Below are 15,330 nucleotides of genomic sequence, written 5' to 3'. Positions count from 1 at the left end.
GGTGGCGCAACTCAATTTTTCCCCATATATCTCGAAGTCTTCTTTATTCTTGTAGGGATGTGCATTTTCCAAACAACACAATCTCATCCATCCCCACTGGTCCAGTAAAATATTTTTGTGGGGGTCGGGGTGGGGAATTAATGGTGTGTTCGTTTAGCATCAGGTCAAAACATGTTAGAACAGATGAGGTTAAGAGGCGATCCAGTAGAGGATCAAAATTATAAAGGATTTTGATAAAGGAAATCAGGAAAAATTATATCCACTCATTACTGAGTAGGTAACAAGAGGCCATAAACTTATGATCACCAAATTTATGAAGAGCTTGCTTAGGAAATGAAATGCCTGACCAGAAACAATGGTGGAAGCAGAACCATAATAGCTTTTAAAAGGGAAGTGAATAAATATCTGTATAGGAAATGTTTAGCAAGATAAGGAGAGGGCTGTGGAACTTTCAGAGAGCCGGGCACAGGTGCGATGGGCCAAATAATTTCTTTACTGTAGAATTCTATGATTCTGTGCTCTCATTTATAAAACCTAAGATGTCATATAATCTTAGAACAAGCAAAGGTAATAGATTTTAATGTGGACTCTTAAGACAGAATTGCCCAGAGAAAGTAATACAAGTAATACAAAAGAATTTAGACTGGCTATGCAATTAGGCAGAAAATGACAAACAAAATGGCTAAGCGTAAAGCATTAGACCGTGATTCTATGGGAGTAGTTGACTGCAACATAAACAACATGGTTGTTTGTATGCACATCGAATGTATTTCCCAGAATCTATCAAACAAGGCCATACTCCTACAGTATATGCAGGATACACATGACCATCAGATAGGTAATTACCTTTACGGTTCAATGACTCAACTATCCTGAATGGAGCTGAAGCCTAGATTGCATCAACATGCAATAAAGTTTTGAGCATTAATGTGAGACACAACGTACATGTTCCTTATTAGTAAAATCAAGTAGTATGTTTCGGCATGTTTCAATTTGAAGTACAACTAACCACATCCAAAGAGTAGTGCAAATGAAGTCATTAGCAAATAACCTCCAATCACCACTTGTTTTCCCGGTCTGGTTTTATCTGCTGTACAACTATTTGACTCATGTCGCTGATCTCAACTAACCATAATTATTTATTCAGTAAATCCAGGCCGACGCAAATAGGGCACTAAACGAGCTGTATGGGACCATTGGCAGGCTTGAAACTTCCCATCCAGAGGCTGCATTCATCATGGCTGGCGATTTCAACAAAGCCAATCTGAAGAAAGTACTGCCTAAGTACCATCAGCATATCACCTGCCCAACGCGAGCCAAGAACACACTAGATCATGTTTACACTCCGTTCTGGGATGGATACAAGGCCCTCCCCCACCCTCCCTTTGGCAAATCAGATCACGACTCCATCCTGCTGCTACCCACCTATAGGCAGAAACTGAAACAGGAAAAGCCTGTGATGAGATCTCTACAATGCTGGTCGGATCAATCAGACGCTATGTTACAAGACTGTTTTGATTCCACTGACTGGGATATGTTCCGGGATGCCTCGGACAATGACATCAACACATATACAGATTCAGTCATTAGTTTCATAAACAAGTGCATAGACGACGTTGTTCCGAGGATTGTTGTACGAACATTTCCCAACCAGAAACCATGGGTAAATGGCGATATCCGTGCTATGTTAAAAGCGCGGTCCATTGCATTCAACTCTGGGGACATGGATGAGTACAAGAAATCAAGGTACGACCTCAGGAAAACCATCAAAATTGCAAAAAGACAATACACGGACAAAGTGGAGTCATACTATCATAGTTCAGATTCGCGAAGGATGTGGAGTGGACTACAATCTATTACGGACTACAAAGGGAAAGCCAGCTGTGTCATGCCCAGCAATGCCTCTCTCCCGGACGAGCTCAACACTTTTTACGCCCGGTTTGAGGCCAACAACAACTGGCCTGTTACAAGGGCGCCCGCGGCTCAGGACGACCGGGTCTTCTCAATCTCCGTGGCTGACGTGAGTAAGACTTTTAAGAGAGTGAACACCCACAAAGCACCCGGTCCAGATGGAATCCCTGGGTGTGTCCTTAGAGCATGCGCTGACCAGCTGGCAGCCGTGTTTACGGATATATTTAACCGTTCACTCTACCAGTCTATAGTCCCCACCCGCTTCAAGATGACGTTGGTTATTCCAGTCCCCAAAAAAACAAAAGTAACCTGTTTAAATGACTACCGCCCCATAGCACTCACTTCTGTCATCATGAAGTGCTTTGAGAGGCTGGTCAAAACCCACATCAACTCCTTACTACCTGATACACTGGACCCACTCCAATTTGCCTGCCGCCCAAACAGATCTAGGGATGATGCCATCGCCACTGTACTGCACACTGCCTTATCACACCTGGATAAGAGGAACACCTATGTGAGAATGTTGTTCATTGATTATAGTTCAGCATTCAATACCATTATCCCATCCAAGCTTGTCAACAAGCTCAGTGAGCTAGGACTTAACACCTTCCTATGCAACTGGATCCTGGGCTTCCTGACGGGCAGACCCCAGGTGGTGAAAATAGGCAGTAACACCTCCTCCACATTGATCCTGAACATGGGAGCTCCCCAGGGTTGTGTGCTCAGCCCCCTTCTGTACTCCCTGTTTACTCACGATTGCGTGGCCATGCACAACTCCAACTCCATCATCAAGTTTGCTGATGACACTACCGTTGTAGGCCTGATCACAGATGGCGACGAGACAGGCTACAGGGAGGAGGTAAGAGCCCTAGCAGAATGGGGCAAGTACAACAACCTCTCCCTCAACATCAGCAAAACAAAGGAGATGATCGTGGACTACAGGAAGCGGCAGGGGGAGGGACACACCCCAATCTACATCGAAGGGGCTGGGGTGGAGAGGGTTAGCAGCTTCAAATTCCTGGGTGTATTTATTATGGAGGACTTAACGTGGTCCCATCACATTGATGTCATAATCAAGAAGGCATGCCAATGCCTGTTCTTCCTCAGGAGACTGAAGAAATTTGGAATGGCCCCTCAGATTCTCACCAACTTCTACCGGTGCACCAGCGAGAGTATCCTGTCCGGCTGCATCACTATCTGGTATGGCAACTGCACCGCCACAGATCGCAAGGCTCTACAGATGGTGGTGAAAGCTGCACAACATACTATAGGAATTAAACTACCTGCTGTGCAGGATATCTACCCCGAGAGGTGCCGGGGGAAGGCCCTGAGAATCATCAAAGACACGAGCCACCCCAGCCACAACCTCTTCGTCCTGCTCCCGTCCGGTAAGAGATACCGAAGCATACGGTCTCGTACCAGCAGGTTTCGAAACAGCTTCTACCCCCAGGCTATAAGACTCATGAACGAATAATTTATTATTATTTATTACTGTTGTTTTATTTATAATTACTGTATTTCTATTAGTATTTTTTATCATTGCTATGCCATATTTATTCCAATGTTGGGAGGACTCGTAAAAATCAACATTTCATTGTGCAGTACACACGTCTGCTGCATATATGACAAATAAAATTGAATTATTATTAATTATTCTGCCTATAGCCAAACAATGCATAACAGTAGTACTTACATACGAACATAAGACGTAGGAGCAGGAGCAGGTCATTTGGCCCCTCGAGCCTGCTCCGCCATTCAATAAGATCATGGCTGATCTGATCTTGGCCTCAACTCCACTTCCTTGCCCACTCCCCATAACCCTCGACTCCCTTACCAATCAAAAATCTGTCTATCTCCACCTTAAATATATTCAATGACTCAGCCTCCACAGCTCTCTGGGGAAGTGAATTCCAAAGATTCACGACCCTCTGAGAGAAGAAATTCCTCATTTCCGATTTAAAAGGGTGCCCCCTTATTCTGAAGCTATGCCTCCTAGTTCTAGATTCCCCCACGAGGGGAAACGTCCTCCCTGCATCTACCCTGTCAAGCCCCTTCAGAATCTTACTTCCAACAAGTTAACCTGAGTATAACATTTACATGATGATAATATATACCTTCTAAGGGAAGGGAGGCCTGAAAGGAATCACAACTTACTAAAGAGAAAATGCACTTGCAACAAACTTCCGCCTTAGTAATATGAGCCCTGAAATTCCTCCAGAGGGCTTTTGAGGCAGAACTTCCACCTGCTCCATGGATGTGTTCCTAAGCCCTTCCCATATCCTGGGGTCAGGGCTATTAGCATATTTTGAGAGGACATCTGTGTCCTTTCAGAGCAACTAGGGTCCTCAGGTCAGCGGGGGAGAAGAAATTGCTGCAGCACTTTTCTGTAGCTGTGGCACCGTTAAAAAAAATGTTTGTAAAGCTCCAATTTTGAATTTGCCGTTTCCCCAATTGTTTCATGATTGACTGATTTAGTGAAACCAACCTATGAAATGACAATGGAACATATATCCACCAGGATACTGTTCCTGCATAAAAACAATTGCCCCCACTTCCCGTGGAAACTTCAGAGAAAAAAAGTGTAGAGATCCAACGAAACTGTGTCCTGCCCCAAATTCCACCCCAACCACCCATATTACATGAATTCTGTACCTCAAAAAGGTAGGAATTTCAGGGCTGTAATCTATATATTAAAAATCTTGTGTGGATTGCTCACTTCCTATCTACAAAGGTTACTTCATTGTTTGCCACAAATCTTGGACACTTTTTAAAAAAAACATTTCCCACTGCAAATTTCTATGTCAACATTTCCAATTCAATGTAGCTACATCAATGATCACAGTGTAGTTGTAGGCTCTAGACAGCTCCATGGATTGAGTCTCTGAAATCTCTCTCCCTATCACTATATTTGATATAAAAAGAACATGGATAACATCATGGACAATTTATGTCATGTTCAAAGGTCTGTTTCAAAGTCATTTTCAAGGCCAAGAAAAATCAATAAAAGGTTTAAAAACATTATTTTAATAACTATGCAGCATTGTCACATGTCATACGGTAGCAACCGTTCATCAATTCTGCATGACAGACAGTGGCTTTTCGTGGCCAAAGTGACTGCAGGCCGAGTGAATGTTGTCAGTACTGTGGTAAATACTATGGACTACAGTGTGATGAGAAGGATGCAGAAGAGTGGAGGTTCCACCCCAGACAAATTCCCCTGGAAACTATGTGCACATGATGGGTCCTGGTCTATTTCTTGGGCCTTCTGCTGTACTCCCACCGGAGTTATGGCCAGAGTTACAGCAGGGAAGCCGTGGAAGGCCCAGCCCTTATATAAAAAGAAAAAGGGTGGCTAAAGTGAATGTTGGTCCCTTAGAGGACGAGACCGGGAAGTTAGTGGTGGGGAACATGGAGATGGCAAAAACGCTGAACAAATATTTTGTATCAGTCTTTACAGTAGAGGACACTAAAAATATCCCAACACTGGACAAACAGGGGGCTATGGGGGGGGGGGGGGGGAGAAGCTAAACACGATTAAAATCACTAAGGAGGTGGTACTCAGTAAGATAATGGGACTAAAGGCGGATAAATCCCCTGGACCTGATGGCTTACATCTTAGGGTCTTGAGAGAAGTAGCAGTAGGGATTGTGGATGTATTAGTGGTCATTTTCCAAAACTCCCTGGATTCAGGAAAGGTCCCAGCAGATTGGAAAACTGCTAATGTAACACCCTTATTTAAAAAGGGAAGTAGACAAAAGGCTGGAAACTATAGACCAGTTAGCCTAACATCTGTGGTTGGTAAAATGTTGGAGTCCATTATTAAGGAAGCAGTAACAGGACATTTGGATAAGCATAATTTAATCGGACCGAGTCAGCATGGTTTTATGAAGGGGAAGTCATCACAGAAGAATCACAGAAACCCCACAGTGCAGATAGAGGCCATTTCGGCCCATCGAGCCTGCACCGACACATATCCCACCCGATCCCTGTAACCCTTACACCAACACATATCCCACGCTATCCCCACATATTTAATCCCCCTAACACTAAGGGTCAATTTATCATAGCCAATCAACCTAACCCGCACATCTTTGTCATGTTTGACAAATTTGCTCGAATTCTTTGAGGACGTAACAAACAGGGTGGATAAAGGGGAACCAATGGATGTGGTGTATTTGGACTTCCAAAAGGCATTTGACAAGGTGCCACACAAAAGATTACTGCACAAGATAAAAAATCACGGGATTGGGGGTAATAGACTGGCATGGGTGGAAGATTGGCTATCTAACAAAAAGCAGAGAGTTGGGATAAATGGTTCATTCTCGGGTTGGCAATCAGTGACTAGTGGTGTTCCGCAGGGGTCAGTGCTGGGATCCCAACTCTTTACAATCTATATTAACGATTTGGAGGAAGGGACCGAGTGCAACGTATCCAAGTTTGCCGATGATACAAAGATGGGAGGGAAAGCAGTGAGTGAGGAGGACATAAAAAACCTGCAAAAGGACATAGACAGGCTAAGTGAGTGGGCAGAAATTTGGCAGATGGAATATAATGTTGGAAAGTGTGAGGTTATGCACTTTGGCAGAAAAAAATCAAAAGAGCAAGTTATTACCTAAATGGAGAGAAACTGCAAAGTGCTACAGTACAAAGGGATCTGGGAGTCCTGGTGCATGAAACACAGAAGGTTAGTATGCAGGTACAGCAGGTGATCAGGAAGGCCAATGGAATCTTGGCTTATATTGCAAGGGGGATGGAGTATAAAAGCAGGGAAGTCTTGCTTCAGTTATACAGGGTACTGGTGAGGCCACACCTGGAATACTGCGTACAGTTTTGGTTTCCATATTTAAGAAAATATATACTTGCTCTCGAGGCAGTTCAGAGAAGGTTCACTCAGTTGATTCCAGACATGAGGGGGTTGACTTATGAGGAAAGGTTGAGTAGGTTGGGCCTCTACTCATTGGAATTCAGAAGAATGAGAGGCGATCTTATCGAAACATATAAGATTGTGAGGGGGCTTGATCGGGTGGATGTGGTGAGGATGTTTCCACTGATGGGTGAGACTAGAACTAGGGAGCATAATCTTAGAATAAGGGGCTGCCCTTTCAAAACTGAGATGAGGAGAAACTTCTTCACTCAGAGGGTAGTAAATCTATGGAATTTGCTACCCCAGAGAGCTGTGGAAGCTGCGACATTAAATAAATTTAAAACGGAGATAGACAGTTTCCTAGCTGATAAGGGAATTAGGGGTTATGGGGAGCGGGCAGGGAAGTGGACGTGAGTCTAGGTTTGGATCAGCCATGATCCTATTGAATGGCGGAGCAGGCCCGAGGGGCCGTATGGCCTACTCCTGCTCCTACTTCTTATGTTCTTATGTTATTTTAAATTCTAAGGGTTGAAATAGTCATGGTAAAGGAAAAGCAATTTAACATATTTGAAGACTATTTAACCAAATAAAAACAAATGGGGAATATTTTTGGGTCCTCGCCCATCACCAGTTTATCCAAAAATTGTGACCGTTTTGGCCATTATTTTCCATGGTCAGACAATTGCTTATGATTTTCCAAGATATGCTCCTGTGGTGGCAAGATACTTTGCCACGGGCAAGGACTTGGAAAATCTAGCTTAACTATTCAACATGCTGCTGAGGGGTCAGAAATATCTGCTCAGAGCGGTTCTTGATATATTTATGTTTTCAAACTATGCAGTGGTCAAGTCGTACCTTTGAGGTCAGCTGACTTTGTAAGAGTTGGATAATTCCAGACGGAGACCTGATGTTTGGGAAAACCATGGCCAGTTACTAACTCCTTGTATTGTGATAACCAGAGCAATGAGCAAATCTGAAAAAACAAAAACAATTCGTATCAGCGTTGAGTATTTTGTATTTTATATGACAGCCTGGATGTTTCATCTTCCTGTCATTGGAACACATCGCTGGGGCGGGGGGTGGGGTAACTGTCGCCCACCACAGATGTGTCCCTGACCTAGGCCAATTTTCAATCCAAGGGGTCATTTGAAATTGCAAGCAGTTTCTGCTGGGATGTCTCACTGAAACAGAAGTGGAATTGTGCTGGGGCAGACATTGGAGCCTTCATGCTGCCTGTCAAACAGCTACAAAACTTTAAAAACAATTTGCATCAACCTCAGAGCAAATCTTTGCTCGGACAATAACCACCCAGTGCCTGCAAGAAAATATTCTTGTCTCTCTCCACCTTTCACTTTTGGGAACCCAATCACTTCATTGAAGTGCAGAGCCTTCTCCAGCTGTTGCCTTCTTTCCACTGAAAAAGTGACAAATTTATTGCCCCCGACAAAGGGCTGTAGTGACTGTTTAATACATCAGTGTATGCGCAATTGACCTATCTGACTTAAGTCAGCAGAAGTGGCTTGAAATCAGCCTGTAGCATAAAAGTTCAGTGCGGTGATGACTTTAACCACACTAGGTAAAGCTGCCCCCTGTACTAGATGCTGTTTACAGTCACACACCCATAAATGGCACAACTTGGTAACTGCCTCCTTTCTGAATCATAGACAGTGAAGGCAGGTCTCTTCCAACATGCCTCAGTAGTTGCGCCTGCTCCATATGATGTAATCATATGGTACTCCTGGTTCAACTGTGGAGGGCTGCCAGGTATCTGCCGTGATTATGGACCTGCCTCTCCGTCCGCTGCAGGAATTCCTCTTCCAAATCCAATGCAGCCATTGGCAGGCCCAATGGAATGCCCACGATCAGCATTGCTTGCAGCTGCTGGGGTCAACTGCTGGCAACAGGAATGCTGCTGTGGGAGGTGTGCACCAAAGGAGTGCTGAATCAAAAGAAACCAAAAGCAAGCAGCAGGAAAAACATGCATTAGCTCCAATGCACCTGGTTTGTTGTCAAAAACTGCAGTCAAAATGCACATCTCACAAATATAACAATCTAGCCTCAGGGGGTGAAGCACCATCACCACAAGGCCTGCAGTTCAAGAAGGCCCAACACCACCTTCAAGGCAACTAGGGATTGGTGTTAATTGTGGCTTTGCCAATGTTGCCCATATCCTGAACAACATTTTTTTTAAAGTTCTTCAACAAAGTTTGGCTCAGAAAAACCAGGAGCTGCACCTCAAATCAACACAGGGAATTTGACACGGGACTATTTTTCAACAGTTTACATAATTCTGTAGGTGCTAATGGGAAGGTGCACACATATAGCATTGCCTCAAGAACTTTAAAACGTTTGCTCATGTGCAATTGGGAGTTCTGCAGGGTATGTGCTGCTGGCAAGGGGTCACTCTGAGTGCCGCACTGTGTAACTTGTACTTGAAGATTATACAATGCCACAACTTGACAGAAAATATTCTAGGTATTCATTAATTGTTAGCACCATTGTGATAAATGATTACAGCATGAGGTTTTTAATATTGTGGTGCATCTAAAATATAACAATTAGAAAAAGTGGAGCCAAAAGTTTCTAAATAAATATTGCAATTCAGCCTTTTGTGGTTACAAATGACCACCAGTTCATTTATATACACACACACACAATAGACTAGAGCTGTAACTTGCAAGTAGGATCATTTTCAAGAATGTTTCTCATACATGTGGTCAGCCATTGCACATCATAGAAGGTACACACAGTTGCATATGTGCAAACCTCGAACTACAAAAGCTGACCAATAGTCAAAAAAACTGATGACTCAAAAGCAGCCCTGCATAAAACCCATGACATGAAAACAAAGGGGAAAAAATGTCCACGTGTGGTCAGCTGCTGTTGCGGGAATGGAAAAAGATTTGTGTCCCCCGGTGGTCAGGATAGGGCCAGCTCATTTAAGTAGTGATTGTCATAAATCCTGTGTAAAATGGGTGTAAGCTGCTTGAGTGCATGGAAATTAGAGTGCAGCCTTTAAAGAGAGTTCAGTCTGCACACCTCAGGAACAGACTACTTCACTGCATGTCTCATCAATCTTTTAATGATACTTTAAGAACAACTACAGCAGGACTCTATGCAGCAAGCAGCCAGACAAGACACCAAGCCAGAAGAACCAAGAACCTCTTTGACTCGGAATATAATGTAGAAAGTTCAAAGTCTCTAGCGGGAGATGCATTAAGGAGGCACAGACTCCCAGCTGTCCATAAATAAAATTCCACCATATGTTCTAGCTATTTTATTATATTGGAGCAAAATCAATGAACAATACTTTAGATTCACCCAATCACAAAACCTAATCACAATGTTAAATACATTAATGCCATGGCCCTTTTGCAAGTTATCTGATTATCTTACTTGTGATTTTGTATCCACGTCTCGAATACACCTTCCACTCTTTGTGTCCCATATACGCAAATGTCCATCTTTCATTCCTCCCCCAACAGCAAGAATTCCAGATTGCCAAGGGCACCAGTTCATGGCCTGTTGAAAAGGAAATTCCATTATTGATAAATAAAAGATTTATTTGCTTGACCATCCACACTGTCTTTTTCTGCAACAATTGAAAATACAAATATTTATTTATATTAGAACTATGTGTTGGATTTTTGTCTCAACGGTACATTTTAACCATGTAATTTCACAATGGGTTAACCTGGCATCTGGTGGATAAAGCAATTTACTAGAGTGTCTTTCTGCTTGTACGGGTGGAATAGGCAATCATATTTTCAGTAGGGGAGACATTTAGAGAGTGGGTGGTGAGATTTAAATATTATGAACTTTTTTTTTGAGTTTAGTTCACAATTTCCTCAGATCAGGGGTGGAATTTTTAGGGTGGTCAGCGGGCGCGTTCGGTGGCTGGTCAAGTGGGAAAATGTTTTTTTGACAGCCAGTCGGGACCGCGCTGTCAACCCGCCGCCACGCAACTTTCCCAGATGTCGAATCTATCAGGGCTGAACAGACCAGACACGCAGCAGCAGGGGAGGCAATTCAGGTCATTATGACATTGATAACAGCCCATTAAGAAGAATTTTGAGCTCACCTTTACATTTTATGAGGTTGCCCACGGGGTCCACGCTGCTCGGGGATCATGTTAGGTAAGAAGGTCAGGAGTTGTATGACCATGGAATCATCTCATTACTTGACAGCTGCAAATGTGCTATAAAAACTCCCATCTCCCAGCTGTTCACTTTCCAAGCTCAGAAGCTGTTGCTTACTGCATTTGGAAGCCAGACTGAGCTTTATGCAGGCTGCAAACTCTCCATCCAGTGTTCTCATTGGAACAATCTCTCTCAACATTGACAGATCGCTTCAGTCATCGCAAGTTCACCTGCCATCTATTACATCAGCATCGGTGCCCTTGAAATTATCTCAACTTGGTCCTCAGAATCCTACCACGATCAGCCCCAACTCCAGCAGCACCAACAGCAACACCAACCTTCTCTGCAATCAATTGATGCTGCACAGGACAGAGGGCACCAGCACCCAGCTATGTTGCTGCCCGGGACGGCCTCACCATGGCCAGATTTACTTCACTTGACGCTGTACACCCTGGCTGCCACATGATGCACCAGGTTGGTACCACCCCACACCAACACCATAAAGCATCCCTACAATGCCCAAGCCATTCCTTTCACACTCATCACCATTACGGGGGAGTACCGTTATATCTCACCATTCACTGCAACTCACTAAGCCACTTCTAAAGGTGCACAGAGATCTGTCCAAGAACGCAAAGTGTTGAAAATAAAGGTTTCAATGTTTGATACCACATTAACAGAAACTTTACATGAACATTGGCTAAAACACCCAAGTTCCCACCCTTGTGTGTTTTTAGTTAGTATGATTGGACTAGGATGAGGGAGAGTGTGAGGGGTGGCTAGTGAGATGGGGAAGTGATAATGTAGATAGTGAGGGATGGGTGGAGGTGCAAGGTAAGTTGGCGTGAGTAAGGATGTGCAGGAGTAGGGTAGGCAGAGTGATGGGGATGTGGGGAATGGCACAGCAGGATGAGGTAGAGTGTGGCTTTGCAGTAACATTTCATGATCTACTGAGATCATTGAAAGGTTGGCGCCATTGCAGCCTGGTCCTCCTGACGACATCCCTGCTTGTGTCCTCCTGTGCAATGTGCAACCAGGCTGCATTGATCTCTTGGGGAGGTCTATTCCGCCCATTGGAAGGGAAGAGAAGAGAACCACTCTGTGTACTGTGACTCCCTCCATAAGCATATGGAGGGATTCATGGGGGAGCCTGTGTCTAGCCGTGCACCTCTGTGCAGTACTCGTCAGTGTTTGCAGCACCCCAATGCTGTAGAACACGGACAGCACAAATGTCAAAATAAATTTGCACATGGTCTCTTTAAGGGAACCAGCTGATGACGCAGCATCAAATAACATCATCAGACCCACTTCCTTCAATTGGCCGGGCAGGCTTAACAAGCCCAATCAATGAAAAATCATTCTACACAGCAGGCTGGAGCCAGCAGCAGGGTTGTGACCCGTCCCCAACCCACCGAGGTAGAAAAATAGAAGATAGGAGCAGGAGTAGGCCATTCGGCTCCTCGAGCCTGTTCTGCCATTTAATGAGATAATGGCTGATCATCTAAATTCAGTACCCTGTCCCTGCTTTCTCCCCATATCCCTTGATCCCTTTAGCCTTAAGAAATATATCTAACTCCTTCTTGAATATATTTAATGAATTGGCCTCAACTGTCCTTTGTGGTAGAGAATTCCACAGGTCCACGACTCTCTGGGTGAAGAAATTCCTCCTCATCTCTGTCCTAAATGGCTTACCCCTTATCCTTAGATTGTGACCCCGGTTCTGGACTCCCCCGCCATCGGGAAAATCCTTCCTGCATCTAGTGTTAGAATTTTAGAAGTTTCAATGAGACCCCCTCTCATTCATCTAAACTCTAACGAATATAAGCCTAATCAACTCAATCTCTCCTCATGCGTCATTCCTGCCATCCCAGGTATCAGTCTGGTGAATCTTCGCTGCACTCTCTCCATGGCAAGGACATGGTTCCTCAGATAAGGTGGCCAAAACTGCACACATTACTCAAGGTGTGGTCTCACCAAGGCCCTATACAACTGCAGCAAGACATCTTTGCTCCTGTACTCAAATCCTCTCGCTATGGATGCCAACATACCATTTGCCTTCTTAACCGCCTGCTGCACCTGCATGCTTACCTTCAGCGACTGGTGCACAAGGACACCCAGGTCTCGTTGCACTTCCCCTTTTCCCAATCTATCGCCACTCAGATAATAATCTGTCTACCTGTTTTTGCCACCGAAGTGGATAACCTCATATTTATCCACATTATACTGCATTTGTCATGCATCTGCCCAATCACCCAACCTGTCCACATTATACTGGAGTTTCTCTGCATCCTCCTCACAGCACATACGCCCACCCAGCTTTGTGTGATCTGCAAACTTGGAGATATTACATCTAGTTCCCTCTTCTAGATCATTTATATATATTGTGAATAGCTGGGGTCCTAGCACCGATCTCTGCGGTACCCCACTAGTCACTGCCTGCCACTCGGAAAAAGACCCACTTATTCCAACTCTTTCCTTCCTGTCTGCCAACAAGTTCTCTATCTAAGATAGTACCTTACCCCCAATCCCATGTGCTTTAACTTTGCACGCTAATCTCGTATGCGGGACCTTATCGAAAGCCTTCTGAAAGTCCAAATACACCACATCCACTGGTTCTCCCTTATCTGTTCTACCAGCTATATCCTCAAAAAATTCCAGTAAATTAGTCAAGCAGGATTTACCTTTTGTAAATCCATGTTGACTTTGTCCGAACCTGTCACTGTTTTCAAAGTGCGCTGCTATTACATCTTTTATAATGGACTCTAGCATTGTCCCCACTACTGATGTCAGACTTACCAGGCTATAATTCCCCGTTTTCTCTCTACCACCTTTTTTAAATAGTGGGGTTACATTAGCTATCCTCCAATCTATGGGAACTGTTCCAGAGTCTATAGAATTTTGGAAGATGACCAGCAACGCATCTACTATTTCTAGGGCCACTTCCTTAATTACCCTAGGATGTAGATTATCAGGCCCTGGGGATTTATCAGCCTTCAATCTTGTCTATTTCCCTAACACCATTTCCCTACAAATACTGAGTTTATTCAATTCCTCCCTTTCATCAGACCCTATGTTCCCCAACATCTCTGGGAGATTATTTGTGTCCTCCTTTGTGAAGACAGAACCAAAGTATGTATTTAATTGGTCTGCCATTTCTTTGTTCTCCATTATAAATTCCCCTGATTCTGACTGCAAGGGACCTACGCTTGACTTCACAAATCTTTTTCTCTTCACATATCTATAGAAGCTTTTACAGTCAGTTTTTATGTTCCCTGCAAGCTTACTCTCAATCTATTTTCCCCCCTCTTAATTAATCCCTTTGTCCTCCTTTGCTGAATCCTAAACTGCTCGCAATCCTCAGGTTTGCTGCTTTTTCTGGCCAAATTATATGTCCTCTCCTTGAATCTTATGCTGTCCCTAATTTTCCTTGTTAGCCGATGTTGAGTCACCCTTTTTGTTTTATTTTTATGCCAAACAGGAATTAACAAATTCTATAGTTCATCCATGCGATCCTTAAATGTTTGCCATTGCCTATCCACTGTCAACCCTTTAAGCAACATTCCCCAATCCATCCTAGCCAACTCATGCCTCATACCATCGTAGTTTCCTTTATTTAAATTCAGGACCCTAGTCTGAGTCAGCTACTTCACTCTCTATTTTAATGAAGAATTCGATCATATTATGATCGCTCCTCCCCAAGGGGCCTCAAACAACAAGATTGCTACTTAATCCTCTCTCATTACATAATACCCAGTCTAAGTTGGCCTGATCTCCAGTTGGTTCCTCGACATATTGGTCCAGGAAACCATCCCATATACACTCTAGGAATTCCTTCTCCACAGTATTGTTACTAATTTGGTTAGCTCAATCTATATGTAGATTAAAGTCACCCATGATAACTGCTGTGCCCTTATTGCACGCATCTAATTTCCCATTTAATGCCATCCCCAACTTCAGCATTACTGTTTGAGGGTCTGTATACAACTCCTACTAACGTTTTCTGCCCCATGGTATTTCTCAGCTCTACCCATACAGATTCCACATCATCGGAGCTAATATCCTTCCTTACTATTGTGTTAATCTCCTCTTTAACCAGCAATGCTACCCCACCTCCTTTTCCTTTTTTCCTGTCCTTCCTGAATATTGAATACCCCTGGATGTTGAATTCCCTGTCTTTGTCACCCTGGAGCCATGTCTCCGTAATCCCAATTATATCATATCTGTTTACATCTATTTGTGCAGCTAATTCACCCACCTTACTACAAATGCTCCTCGCATTAAGACACAAAGGGGGAGAAATTCAGTAGGTTACGCCACCCGTTAGCGCCTTAAGAGGGCGCTAAGTGGGTCGCAAGCCAACTGGCGCCCGGGCACGGCACTGCCCACACCACCCGATAAATTCCGCGGGACATTAGT

At 43.9% G+C, this 15,330-nt stretch overlaps 1 protein-coding gene across 1 annotated transcript in view; it reads right to left on the bottom strand.

Moving 5' to 3' along the window:
• LOC147123390 (cell division cycle protein 20 homolog) overlaps positions 1–15,330 on the bottom strand; it is a 134,380-nt gene that overhangs the window by 49,146 nt on the left and 69,904 nt on the right. Inside the window, exons 8-9 of the mRNA XM_085965965.1 lie at positions 10,172–10,297; positions 7,631–7,748 (exon numbers count right to left, since the gene is read on the bottom strand). Of these exons, the coding sequence (XP_085822091.1) occupies positions 7,631–7,748; positions 10,172–10,297 (244 nt within the window). The remainder of the gene's footprint in view (positions 1–7,630; positions 7,749–10,171; positions 10,298–15,330) is intronic.

Source organism: Somniosus microcephalus, chromosome 2 (genome assembly GCF_052327205.1).
Source record: "Somniosus microcephalus isolate GS21.2 chromosome 2, FLI_Smic_1.0, whole genome shotgun sequence".
Classification (NCBI taxonomy): domain Eukaryota; kingdom Metazoa; phylum Chordata; class Chondrichthyes; order Squaliformes; family Somniosidae; genus Somniosus; species Somniosus microcephalus.
This window is presented reverse-complemented; position numbering and strand designations above follow the sequence as displayed.